The sequence below is a fragment of the Lytechinus pictus genome, chromosome 7 (genome assembly GCF_037042905.1).
Source record: "Lytechinus pictus isolate F3 Inbred chromosome 7, Lp3.0, whole genome shotgun sequence".
In the NCBI taxonomy this organism is placed as follows: domain Eukaryota; kingdom Metazoa; phylum Echinodermata; class Echinoidea; order Temnopleuroida; family Toxopneustidae; genus Lytechinus; species Lytechinus pictus.
Genome location: NC_087251.1, coordinates 30865824 through 30880823, shown reverse-complemented (window position 1 = coordinate 30880823; position 15000 = coordinate 30865824). Strand labels below are relative to the sequence as shown.

Here is a 15000-nt window from a genome sequence, read left to right as displayed (position 1 = left end):
GAGAATAAGTTCAAATTTAGTGCAAATTTATATTCACCATTTCAAACATGGGCTTGAGAATGGAGCGGTTCAGTTCTTCTATGGCCGGCTCCAGATTCCTCAACATCTCCCCAAACCAATCACCTCCTGGACCCGTTCCATTCTGTTCCTCCTGGTGCTCTGGTACTTCTTCTATCGTAACCCCATCATCCTGGAGCTCCCCATTCTCCTCCCTGGTGTAGATCTGGTGATGGAAGCCCTCTCCTTCATGGCTATTGTCCTCATCTTGGACACCGGTATCAAGGACCACATCATCAGGTATCTCCTGCACATCATCAGGTCTCTCCTGTGCATCCTCGGGTCTCTCCTCCACATCATCTCCATCAAAAGGATTGCTATGCTCTAGATCCTCAGCATTCTCTTCATCCAAAGGATGGTCATGGTCGACATGCTCGGTATCCTCTGGGGTTTCTTCTTCGTCAACCTGTAGGGGAAACTAATCAGTGAATGATTAAAGGCAAACTTGATTGTGAGGACCCACTACCAGAGATAGACATCCTTTATCTTCCAGGAAGATTAAATATGATGATGATAGAAAGCGTGATAGTTGCAGAACATTCAAATGCACCAACTTCTTCAACAAAGTTAGTATTTGACCATGCAAGTCCCACTACCATGATTAACACTCCTTTTCTTGCTGGGTGGTTAACTATATGGATAATAATGATGATCCAAAGAATTTCGACTGCCATTTTTTTTATTCAGAACAGTCAAATGTACAGACTCCTCCAACAGAGTTAGTATATAAGTGTCTGATGGATTTATAGTTCTGACAAAAGCTCTGAAGTGCCCCAGATTGTCAATTTCATGGGAAGATGGAATAATAATGAATTACAGAGGAACATTTGAACCCTTTCCATGAATCACAGGAGGAATGAAAGGGTAAACCATAAACCCATATCTATTTATGCATGAATGATTTATTTTTCTTATGGTGATCAAATTAAAGAATATTAATTTATCTCTAGTTTGCTATGCAGTCTAGAGGATATTCATGAACATATGTTAAAAATTGAAACATGTTTTTTATTTTCCTTTCTAATTTTACTTAAGTAGTGTCCAAATTACACTTACATATCTATAAAAAGTGAAAATTCAGCGATATGGGTTATATGAAGTGTTAATTGATTCTAGCATGTTGAAAAGTTGGAAGAAAAATTACAGTTGTAGATTTTAAGAATGATAAAAGACAATTTGCGTGAAATTTGTAAAAATTTGTAACATAATGCATTGAGTATTATTTAAAATCATAAAATGAATACATATGAAAAATGAGACAGCTACTGAGAAACCCTGCTCCCAAATATATACACCAATATAGCAGAATGAAAACATCAACTGGATCTAAATATTAAGAACATATTATGGAAAGTAACCAGAGTAAACCTGAGAATAGCTGCTGGGTAACATATATGATTTTAAAGCATAAAGTGAACATACATATTACACATGAATAAAAAAAAACTATGTTGGGCAATTCCATAATGTATATGTACATATGTCCAACCCACTATATGCAGAACCTTTATAATTTGGACTGGCTCTGTTTTCTAAATTCACATGAACATTTGTAATAATACTCTAAAATTATCCTGGCTTGAGCATTTGCAAAGTGAAGTAAGAATAGACTAAAATGAGGGTTGGTCATACATAACAGTTGATTATTTCATGAAATTGCCCAGCTAAAAAACCTCTGTTCCCATGTAATTATGAAGAGGCGTGATCTTTGAAACAGGTATAGGCCAATCCCATCTGAGATATTTCAATAAACTCACCCGTGTGCTGGTGCGTAATCCAGGCTCCCCATAGCTGCTGTCAGCCAGTTCCTCAACATTCGGTCTGGTATCCACGCCAGGTGGTAGATGGGAATCTAAGTGTGGAGAAGGAACTTCTTCATCATCAATGGTTTCTACTTTATCTTCTACCTGTTCTGTGTCTGAGGGCATTGTGACATGGGAATGATTCAATGACGGTTCTTGGCTCTCCTGCTCCACTGGATCGTTCTGGTCCTCGAGAGCCGACAGAGCTGGATCATCGTTAAAAACCTCTTGGGCCGGATCCCCAAAGACAGCAGGATTTGAGCCTTTGACCGTGTTCAATTTGGCTGCAAGCTTGACAGGGTCATAGGGATCGTCAGGCGGCACCGGTGGTTGAAGGTTTTCACTTGAGAAGTCCTTGGTTTTCAGGATCTCTTCTGCGATATCAATCTTTTCATTAATGGACAGAGGAGGTTCTTCTGTGTCTTCCTGTAAGAGAGCTAATGGATCTACAAAATTGATATCTTCCTCATCTTTATCAAGAGGGCTACTTGGTCTTCCTTTTACAACATTAGGTCCCGTAGCTAATGGGGGTATAGCTGTATCTGAATCGTCAAGTGGCACAGATTCATCTTGCATGGCATCCAGTTTCTGTAGATCAACATTATCGTCCACGTGACCCTGTGCCTGATCCATGTGCACAGCATCCCCAGGTGCTGGATGTTGCGATCTGAAAGGTGACAAGATGTCCCTTTTAGGTTCATGGGCCTTGATAAGTAAGTTCTTCTTCAGTTCAGGGTCACGGAGGATCTTCAGCATCTCCTGCTGAATGGCACCTTCTTTGTCCCGGAGTTCAGGGTTGGCATGGAGTTTGTTCAGGATGTTCCTGTAAGCTTCAGGATCAATCTCATCCTCACTTTTGAAAGAAAAACTAGATGGAGGACCAACATCGCTTTCATCACTATCTTCTTTTTTGGGCACATCTACAATGTCGCTAGAATGGATGTTAAATGTATTGTATTTCTCGCTAGCAGGTTCTCCAGGCAAAGGTGTAGGTTCTAAATCATTCAAATAGATAGTGGTGCCATCTATTACTTCAAATGACGGGCTTGGCTGAATAGAATCTGGCTGAATCTCATCATTTTGCTTCACAATGTCTTCCTCAATATCATGCTTCCTTTCACTATCCTCCACTTCATCCGTTTCCACAGCTTCCCCAATCACATCTTCCTCTTCATTCTTTTGGCTTGTTTCGGAGTCCTGTGTTTTTTCTTCTATTTCTTCTTCATTTTCTTTCTGTGTGTCATCGTCATCTACATGTTCCTCTGAGTTTCCTGTACCCTCTGGTTCTTTTCCTTCATCTGATTAAGAAAAGAAAACAAAATACAACAAAATGTTCTAATTTCTATAAAAAATCACAATAAAAATTCATTTAAACTTTACTACACTGATCATTATTCTATTATGTATCAAACTCTAAATATATCCATGAAAAGAATTGATCATAGTTGAATTTAATATTTCATTCTTAATTACAATGTATAAAACTTTTCCTATTAAGCAAATCAATAATACAATTTTGATTCTCCTGACTTCATAAATACTTTCTACAAGAGGCAGTTATTCAATTTGTAAGACATGTCAATCCCATAAATAACTATGGAAATAAATAATGGAAAATTAGGAAATATAATTTAGTAATAAATTAAAACCATATCATTTGTACAATTTGATTAATAATACAGATCAAGCATAGTGTAACAATACAGTTGAGGCCAGAAGTTTACATACACCCAGGTAATTCAAAGAAAAGTTGACACTTGCGAAGCAACATAGAATTCACTGTATCTTATAAAATATTTGTGCTATCATGACAAATTTGATATCAAACAGATGAGTATGTCATGCCCCTTCATCACATTGCTTTGTCATCAGGAGCTGAAAAATATTTAAGTATCATTTTTCCCCAATTTTTTTTTCATATTTTAGTCAAATCAAAAATAAAAACTTGACCAAAAAATTTAATATTTGTGCTAGTTACTTCTCAACACAAACATTTCAGATGAAACTTTTTATTCAGTGGTGACATATCATGATAGAAAAGGAATATAAACCATAAATTTAACATTTATATAGTTCTATGAAACAATGTTTGAAAATATAATAACAAACAAAAGAATACATTTGGCACAAATATATATTTTTTTTCTCAAAAAAATTCCACCTAAAAGAGCTTTATATACTCTTTCATTTGACATCAAATTCATCATAGTAGTATTTATATTTCTGAAGATATAGTAAATTTTACGATGTTTGGCAAACAAACAAATTTCACTAAATTCCATGGGTGTATGTAAACTTTCGGCCTCAACTGTACATGTACACTTAAGTATGTTATAATTTTGATAAATATTGATAAAATATGATCCAACTTACTTTTCTGGAGACAAATACAATTTTACAAGTACAATGAATGTGGTTAAATAACAATGTACATGTACATATATATGAATGATTTGTATGTTGGAATGGATTAATGATTGCATGCATGACAAAGACGACATAGTGAAAATATACTTATATGTTTGAATAACATGTAATTGAAAAATTATCATATTTCTTTACTATTAAATAATTTAAAAATAATTTATTTTCAGATCACTTATAAGCTGTAATATTATTTCTTGCAGTAGATGAAGACCTGGTAGATAGATATTAGATTAATAAGTAGTAGAAGCAGTATAAGTAGTAGAAGTAGTAGAAGTAGAAGTAGTAGTAGTAATAGTAGTAGTAGTAGTAGTAGTAGTAGTAGTAGTAGTAGTAGTAGTAGTAGTAGTAGTAGTAGTAGTAGTAGTAGTAGTAGTTTAGAATACTTAAAGAAAGTATAAATAGCAGCAGTCCCAGGCGAAGTCGCAGTACATGTAGGAGAGTAAAATACATCTTTTTTCATGCACTTCCAATTTCATTAATATTCATATATCATTCCCTAAATATTAAAGCAATTCTAAAAGTCAAATGAGCTCATTCTAAGCCTGGCATTTTATTATAATATACATTGTGCTACACACATGCTTGGATTATATATTTCCTGCACTCTATCACATTACAGCATACAAGTATCTATATTCCATGCTATTAAGATAAAGGAGAGCGACACCCTGGGGAAAATTCACTATCAATTAGATAAGAGAAGAGAATACATAAAATTAATTGCAAGTTCAATATTAATTGGTTACAAAATAAGAGCTATGAATCTTTGAGGTCTCAATATACTGTCTATGGCATGCCTTGGACTAGATATGTTGTTTAAAAAAATAGCAAATTTTTGCATAAGAAAAATGTTTCAATATGTTTTACACACACTTCACACACATATTGCTTGAAATTAAACTATATTTCACAATGTGTATTCAACTTTATCATATAATTTGCAAGAAAAACTTAAGGGGTCAGATGAGCTTATTCAAACATTTTTAAGGAGCATGTCACAACTTGACAAGGATTTGGGGAGCCAAATGCCCACGGGCAACCTACATGTATGAAGTCGAACCCTGTGACTGACAATAAATTTAAGACTTGCCATTAACAGTAAACGAGGACTCTTCCAACCATTCTTAACTTTGTAATTTCATTATTCATTACCAATTTTCAAAACTGGACCCTCAAAACATAAACATGATTGATTTGATTGTGCTGATTTTTATGATTGATCATACACAATAATCGATGCGATCAATTGCTAAGCTTTGTGATATGGGGGTCCTGGGTCCCGTAACACAAAGGTTAGCGATTGATCGTATGCTTGATTTTCATGATTGATTGTACATTGTACTCAATGGAATCAATCATAGAAAAATGCTCTACGATCATTGCTAAGCTTTGTGTAACAGGCCCCCGGTTACCTCTATTCTATAATTATGTTCTGTCATATTATTATTCCCCTTGTTAAAGTCCTTATCCCCAGTTTCATTCTTTGTTGAAGACTGCATTCTCTCAGTATGTGTCATGCCAGCAATCAAGTCTAAATACAGATGCAGCTGCAACATACAAATATAGCAACCATCAAACATTCAATTTAGTATCCACATGCCTCTGAGGGGTATTTTGAGAGGTACCCTTTTTGAAGAAACGTTTTTAAATTTTTGTTAGAAATATCACCAGCTTGAATATATGTATCACTCATGCACACACTAAGCTGATAGGAATCAATTACTTTGCCTCATGTTGCCCATACTCTTATACATTAAACAAGAACATTAAATTAAGACCATGCTATTTGCATACGTAAGTACATCAATAAGGAACATATAGACATAACAGCCATGCATATCGCCCTTTCAATCACATACACATGAGCAATTAAGGCATGCTTTTGTAACAAATTTTTAGAAGTTTAGTCTACTGTATATCAATGATGAAAAGGGAGATCTGTTATCTACATTTGTAGCAGGTTCACATTGTATCATGCCATGTATTTAAGTAAGTCATAGTGATTAAAGTGTATTTTTAAGATTTTTAAGACAGTATGAAGTTGAATATCACTGTAAATCAATAAAACCTAAAGTAAATGTGACTGGGTTTTCTACTTTCCGAATCATTTTTTTAAGGTATCTGAATTTCATATTCATAGAGAAACTAGGATTAAATTCTTTATTGAAAGATTCATTAAAGTTCAAATGATCGTTTCAACCTTAATAATCTACTTGTTAAAGACGTGTAATGCAAGCACGAGGGCTCAGATTACATTGTACATATTTTCCTTGGCTATCATGTGGCCAGAAAGTTATTAACAGGCTTTTGCAATGAAAGATCGATCCACTTGACATTCCTCCTTCCATGAGAATATGTACATTGAATTACCCTCATTAAACCTTGGTTAGTCCCACATATATGATGACCCATTGGATAAATAGATTATGGGCTAAGCAATGACCTTTATTCATTGCAAAGCTGACCATTAGTGTTATGCTTATTAGCTGAATGCTAGATTTAATATCTTCAATTTCAAATTAAAAATGATCAAGAAAGAGTTTTAATTGATTCTTTATAACACACATCATTTATCAATGTTCTTTAAAAATGAAAATGAAAATCAGATACCAATTGAATTTTTTTGCTTGAAATATAGTTAAAATATGCAGAATATGTGTGATTAATATCTGTATGTAAATGGATGCAGAGTTACAAAATCACTAATCAAAGTTAATTAACGTTTCTGCTGCTTTGTGATGGTCAATCACTACTGGATAGATCTGATCTAGTTTTGATGAATAGTAGCACTCTGAAATAGTTTTTTTGTTGTCTTAAAACGAGTCTACATGTATGAACTGATAAGAGGATTTAACTAATTGCAGACTTCCACATTATACTGTAGTAGTAATATGATGCAAATGGATACGTTTTTTATTTACATGCAGTTCCTTCCTTCACGTTTCTAACTATGACTTCCTGTCTGATATGAGCATGGATATTTTTTTTTTCCAATGTAATATTGCTTTTCACTTTTTATTATTAATGTATAGTTCACAATGTATCAGTGTAAATTACATTTTGTAACAGAGCATATATTAAGATACCTTTGATATGTAAGTGTTCTATTCAACTAGATGTTTAACTATTCAACTAGATCTGTCTAAAATAAAGGGGTGGGAAGAAGAGGAGAAAATGAAGGTATCCTACATGTACGTCTGGGATGTCATTTTCCTCAATCACAAATACCCTTACGAATGGCTGTAAATACTGAGTGAACAATGTGTTATAAAAATTTTGGATTGGCTTTTTAAAGAAGTTTTATTAGGGAGATCGAATCTTGAGATCAAAGATCTGCATTAGTTGCAGTCAATTCAAATTGCACTTCAAGATTTTAAGAATGCCGTAAAGGGCTCTCACAATCGCTCTTGCGACCGTTTGGTCACAATATATGTTGCACACAATCACAACGGTTGTACGTAGTTGCTCCACCAAGTGTGAAATGGGCTTTACAATATCACAAGGCAGTGTACTAACGTCTTTTGAACATCGTAAGACTATTCAAGCTTTAAGAAATATCTAAGGTCAGAAGAAATTCTAAATGGGTCACCAAATTCCTACAATGATGATAAGTATGCCTCAAGTTCTTGGAGTCCCCCAAAAATGACTTTGGAATAAGGATTTACAATGACAATGCCTCAACGACCTTGAAAGACATAAATGTTGTTGTAAGATGAAAGATTACAATTAAAAAATTTTACAAAACCCCTATTCTGTCCAGGCCAAAATGCTCCAAAGATTCCTCACAAAAGGAATTGTTGACACAGAATTTTCAGACTATGGGAATACACTACTACCATTTAGAGGTCAAAGTGGGACAAAATTCTTCAGATTTCATTGAGTAATAACCTGCACATTTATATGATCATCTTGAACCTATGGCAAAATAACTCAGAACACATGGACTTAACTTTCTTCTGATACTCTTTAAAATGAATATTGACAATATAAACTTCATAGGACTTAATGAAATTCCTGAAACTCCAGAATCCATACATATTTGTGAGAGATTTACAAGAACTTTAATCACTCGTAAGGATATTTGTGATCATATCTACATGTATACCTAATCTATTAAATAAACAATAACCTTTCTACTAGCATACATGTAGTGGTGCAATGAAAGTTTGGTGACTTACCACTTGAAACATAATCAACTTGAAGAGAATAAACTGACCTCCTCTTGCGAGTGGTGTCAATAAGAGGGCTAGTATACACTACAGAGTTTTCCATGATTTGGGACACACGATGACTAAAGAAAAAGCAGACACTTCTGTAGTCAGATTCATGAAGCAGTCTGCACTGGCTGAAGGAGTCAATCATGGACTTCAATTTGACCAAATTATTTTCAAACTTAATGTCACTTCTCTGTCGCTGTCTCTTTTTTTTATTTCTCTTTGGTTTAGAAGCACTGTAGGATTTCTCATTGAGTTGTGATTTTTTTTCAAGATATTTATCATGAGGATGGGCATCATGACACATGCAGTTAGCCATTTTGTCAACATACACCATGCACTTCCAAGGAGACATAATCATTTCTTCATAATTGCTGATGACAAGAGTTGTGTCATTTTGAGTTGCACTTTTTCCTGACAATGCAGAAGCCAGATTGGATGAAAGGTTGAAATCGAACCAAGTGCAGTACGAAAACGATTGTTTATCATTTGGGAATGAAATTGGGAACCCTTGTGCAAGAGCACAGAATGTAACATACTGTTTAGGATCACTGGAAGATTTGAATGCACCACTTGCAGCAGTCTCTGTTACATTGCCTACAAACTGATGTATTGCCACACATGAATGTTCATCTATATTTACAAAGCACATTTGTTGGCCCATCATCAGATCTTTATACAAGTCCAGAATGCCATGGTATGTTCCATCCTCACAAGATTCAGGCTGATTCGGTTCTTTGTTATCTTGAATGAAGTGATCAAAGATTAGACTTATCTTTGAAGATGTATGCAGCTTTTCATCATCGGCGAGACAAAATCTTGATCCTGTTAATAGGCTAAAGTACAGTGCAAGATTAGATGGCCTCCGTTGAAAGCCTGTTTCCCGAACATCTTTTTTCTCATCGTCTTTGCTGCCTGAGCAGAAATAACTGACGATATCACAAGTACAGCCTGCTGTAGAATGGTCTTCTTGGAAGCTCATCCCGTTACAAGTCATCAACAACTGAAATAACAGTGATCCAGATGCTCTCTTGTTAAATATCAATGCCTCCCTTTCTTGCATTCCAGAAGTATTTGAGAAATGATCTTCAGGCAGACAGTATCTTTCAGTAAAAAAGTTCTCATCCTTGATGCACCAATCAATGTTTGTCATTAATTGATAATAAAGTATTCCACCAATATCATCATGAGTTGTGGGTTTGATCGAAATCATGTCTACTTCTGGAATAGATTTAATGTCAAGATATTGAATTAAGGGACACATGTCAGTCATAGATTCCTCAATAAAGCAGAACTGACTGGCGACCATCAGGTTCCTATAGAGATCATATTTGCTGCCATCTGGAATCTGAGAATCACACATGTCAAAGACATCGAGAATTGTGCAGTACTGATGTGGATTCTTGACTGCAAGACATACATTTTCTTGGTTCAATATTGCTTTATAGATGAGAAGGTCGTAAGGTTTCAGTACTCTAGAATTTACCACTGAAGTCTGTCCATCAAAAATTTCAAAGACGGAGCATGACTGAGAGTCTATGAATTGTTCCACGATGCACCATTTCTTAGCTGACATAAAATATCTGTACAGTTCATAATCGGTCCTATCTAATTCCTTTATACTTTTTGAATCACTAGTTTTCACATAGTAAAGAGCTGTACTACGCTTGTCAAAACACTTGTCTGGAAGACATACATCTTCTTGCATCATGACGGATCTATAGATGAGCAGATCATAATATCCTCCATCGGGTCTCAATAGATCATGACTTTCCTCTCTAGATACTCTATCAAATCCTTCCAACAATGAGCATGAATCATCAAATTGTTTCACAGAACACAATTTCTCAGATTCCATGAGGAGTCTGTAAATCTCATATTCAAAATGTACATTTCCTTTCTCTGTTTGTAAATCATCATGATTCAAAAGGTCAAGAGCAGTACAGCTATGGTTCTGAAACTCTACTTGAAGACAGACATCTTCTTTTTTCAAAATCACTTTGTAAAGGTAAATTTCATATTCCGAGCTTTTAGATTTTGATTGGTTATTTTGCTTTGAGAAGTGTTCATGGGTACTTTCCAGTTTTGAGCAAGGCTGTAAATCTGATGGGAACACATCTGGAATACAATGACTTACAGAAAATACAAGCAGCATGAATAGATCGGTCTGACAAGAAGACGTCCATTTGGTTAGATTTCCAGAGTGGTTACAGAGGCAAAAGTGGTTATTCAAGAGTTGATAGAAACTTATAAACACCTCCATCTCCTCAGAACCATTTCCTTTGATTGTGAGATATTGTAAGCCCTTACCTAATTGCATGTCTGCTGAAGAACAAGTTGTAGGATGAAACAGTTCCTTGTATTCTTCCATATTGGAACAATGGTGACAAGACTTGGTGGGACTCTCTGAAACTTCAGTCTCCTCTGATGCATTTTCTTTGACTTTAAGATATTGTGAGCCCTCAGCTAATTGGAGCGGTACTGAAGAACAAGTTGCAGGGTAAAACATTGCTTCATATTCATCTATCTTAGATAGGTGGCTGCAAGATTTGGTGGAACTTTGAGAAACCTCAATCTCCTCCGAACCCTTTCCTTTGATTGTAAGATATTGAGAATCTTTAGCTGATTGAATGTGGGCTGAAGAACAAATTGTATGGTCGAACAATGTTTTGTATTCATCTAATTTGTAGCACTGGCAACAAGAGGCATTGTGACTTCGAAAAACCCCAATCACTTTGAAACCCTTTCCTTTGTCAGTTGAGGACTGTGCAACTGGAGTTGGTTGGAGGTGAAGAGAATCACAAACTGTAAGTTTAAACATTGCTTTATATTCATCCATCTTTGATGACAGACAGTAAGAGTTAGTTGGACTGTTAGATACCACTATCTCTTCCAAACCCTTTCCTTTGTCATTTAGAAACTGTTCATCTGAATCCCATTGGAGGGGTAGAGGATCACAAGCTGCAAGGTTAAACAGTGCCTTATATCCATCCACCTTTGAATATTGGCAAGGTTTGATGGGACTGCGAGAGACCTTCAGTTCTATCAAATCCTTTCCTTCCTTTAAAGGAAAAGTTATGGATTGGGTAGATTGGAAGTCATGAGGAGTATGTTTCATAATTTCAAACAGTGCCTTATATTTATCCATCTTAGAGTACGGACGGCAGGAGTTTCTGTGACTGTGAAAAACCTCGATCTCTTCCAAACCCTTTCCTCTGTCAGTTGGGAGCTGTTCATCTGAAGATGACTGGCTGTGTAGAGGCACACAAGTTTTAAGGGTGAATAGTGCCTTATATTCATCAATCTTTGAGCACAGACAGTAAGAGTTACTTGGACTGTAAGAAACTACTATCTCTTCCAAACCCTTTCCTTTGTCATTTGGAAACTGTTCATCTGAATCCGATTGGAGGGGAAGACTGTGAGAAACCTTCAGTTCTATCAAATCCTTTCTTTCCTTTGGAGGGAATGCTGTGGCTTGGGTCAATTGGAAGTCAGGAGGAGCGTGTTTCTTTATTTCAAACAGTGTCTTATATTCATCCATCTTAGGGCACTGACAACAAGAGATTGAACTGAGAGCAGACCTAGTCACATCTAAACTTATTCCTAGATTAGTTGGGAAATGCGAATCTGAAGACAATTGCAGTTGTACAGGAGTATCTGTCATGAGGATGAAGAGTGTTTTGTATTCATCTATCTTTGAGCAATGGAGCAAAGGATTGGTATAACTTTGGTGAACCTCACTCTCTTTTAAAATCTTTCCTTCACTTGAATTTTCAGCTGATTTGAGGTATAAAGGTATACACATTAGGTTGAACAGTGCCTTGTATCCATCCACCTTGGAAAATGGACAGCAAGTGTTGATGGGACAGAGAATAGTCTCAATCTCTACAAAATAATTTCCTTCCTTTTCAGGTAACTGTTTATCTTGACCTGATTGGAATTGAAGGGGAGTACACATAAAACTGAGGAGTGCCTTGTAATCATCCAGCTTGGATCCCTGGAAGCAAGAATCATTGTGACTGTAAGAAAACCTAATCTCTGGAGTACTTCCTGTAAGATCTACAGGCACATTCTGTTCATGTTTCTCAGAATGCAGGATACTTTCATCAGTTGCCTCTGAAGGAACACCAACTTCTTCCATCAATGTAATTTTTCTCAAGGGACACATCTCTATTTCCTTGATAATGCCATTCCTGGAAAATCTTTGCTTTGATCGAAATGTTACAATGTCCTCAAAGAGGTCTAAACGGCATGATCCATGCCCATGGAGGATTTTGTGTTCGATTGTTTCATTTGGTTGTTTGAATGTCTTAATACTGGGCTTTGAGTCTAGGTTTGCTTCAATTAAGATGCTTTCGAATTCACGATGCATCAGCATATGGCCATCTGTCATAAAACAAATCCTCTTGTAGAAGGAAATTATTTTCATGAACAAGTCTACATACAAACAGGATTGAGAATGTTTTGAACACACTTTTTGAGATTTTTCTTTTGATTTTACATCCACTTGATCACCATCAATTAAACACTGTTTTTCCTTTCTAAAATTATCATTAAGTGTATGAAAATATCCATCAATCTTGCTACAGGTGCTCTGATTCCATCGTAAAGTGAGTTTCTTGGAGACCAAGATGGTATTGATAGACCCAGATTTGTCCTCATGATGATCCACTTCTGGTGGTAAAATAGACTGGCTACCAAAACAGTAATACTTTTTCATATAAGCATCAGCAAATTCATGATGATATCCATCCAGTCTGCTTGAAGTGTTGACAGACATAGCCTCAGTGGGAACTTTTGGGGCAATTGAAAAGTCCTGAATTATGCAAAACTTTGGTTGGTTGTAAGCTAGTAGGATATCTTTGTATCTTTTGAGCTTGCTGCAAGACAAAGCTGTGCTTCTGTAAAATACTTCTTGTTTTGAAGTCTTTTGCTGAACTTCACACAATCCTCCTGATGGAACTAAGAGATCAACGTACATTGGACGGCTGCAGTACTGGCTTTGGGTCTGGGACATCCTTGGTTTGTCATGAAAAACGCTTCTTCTTTCAGCTTTATTTTCAGGACATTCACTACCTTGACACTTGTTGGCACTCAGAGTTGACCAAGGTGTTGTCCCATTATTATTCTGCATAATGGCAATTTGTGATGAATCTGAGAGCAATCCTTCATCTTGTATAACATGATTGCTTTCTTTCTCCAAGTTTTTTACCACTTCAGATACCGTTGAAGTGCTCTCCATTCCATCAATGGTGCACATAAACAATTTTGAGAATTCAAGTTCAAGTAATTGTTCGTTGGGACAAGTCAGCCACATATATTCCTTACCTATTTTTGGCTCACCAAGGTCAGTTTGACTGTCAGGAATTTCAGGTTTTCCAGCTAGATCATCTAATTCCATGGACGTATCATTTCTAGGTGGATGTTTCTCTGTCTTTGTGTGGTCAATTGGTGGTGTCTTCTTTGCTTCAACCCCATTCGCTGGAGTGATTTCTAAATGTGGATACCAACTCATTAAGAGGAGAGACAAAAACTCAACTTTGGCAGCAGCATTTGGGGACACCTTGATGATTCCCTCAGATGCTTTGAGCTTATTATCTTTCTCTGTTCTTTGTTTGTCATCAATGTCAATTGAATCTTCAGTAAAAACTTTATTTATTTGAACAGGCTCTAAACATGATGGTTCAGAATCAATATCCTTCCCATAATAAGAACACGTAGAATGAAATAGATATATCTGCATTATATCCTGATAATCTATTTTCATACAGTCAACATTGTTGATGTCTTTTGGTCTCGTTTGTGTTTGTGGGTTTACGCTCTTCTTCGCAGAAATATCACTGTCAAAGCAAAGACCAACTGTCTGCATGACATTCATGTACTCAAAACTTTGGTCGGCCATGCAAAAAGGGTGATTGACTTCTCTTCCAGGCTCCAGATTCTGCTTCACATTAGGGTTTTCCTCATTCTCAAAGGCTCTGATAAAATATTCCACAGCTGTGCATACTCTGTGCTCTGATTGAAATTTCAACGATGACGCATCACACTTGCCAAAAATGTATAGCAATTCACTAAAGTTATCAATGTCTTTCGTATTGACGTGTTTATCACGTAACACATGGCTAGAAATGTACTCTATTGATTTGTCTGTGTCTATAAACTCTATCATCTGGTGGCTGATAGGGCAAACAGGATATTTCCTTTGATGGACTAGAAGTGAATAGAACCAAAGGCAGTCTACGTCTTGTTGAAATTTATCTATATTTTCAATATTTATGTTATTGCTAGAAGTGTCTATTTCTACATTTATAGTATTTTCCTCTGCCTCATTTTCATCATTCTGACTTTCTGATTTGCTTGATTCCAATTGTTTTCCAAAATCTACTTGCAACAGCATGCAGTATATATTTACATGAAGATGAAGCATACACATTAAACAAACAGGAACATCCACAAAACAAAATGACAAGCATGAAAGACAAAATAAGAAGAAACAAAAC

At 35.9% G+C, this 15000-nt stretch overlaps 1 protein-coding gene across 2 annotated transcripts in view; it reads right to left on the bottom strand.

The window, feature by feature from the left end:
- LOC129264571 (uncharacterized) overlaps window positions 1–14933 on the bottom strand; it is a 31890-nt gene extending 16957 nt beyond the window's left edge. Inside the window, exons 1-3 of one of the 2 annotated variants that reach the window (XM_064102471.1) lie at window positions 8465–14933; window positions 1815–3157; window positions 38–475 (exon numbers count right to left, since the gene is read on the bottom strand). In XM_064102471.1, coding sequence (XP_063958541.1) covers window positions 38–475; window positions 1815–3157; window positions 8465–14933 — 8250 coding nt within the window. The remainder of the gene's footprint in view (window positions 1–37; window positions 476–1814; window positions 3158–8464) is intronic. The other variant, XM_064102472.1, reaches the window with a different exon arrangement.
- Window positions 14934–15000: the final 67 nt, after the last annotated feature.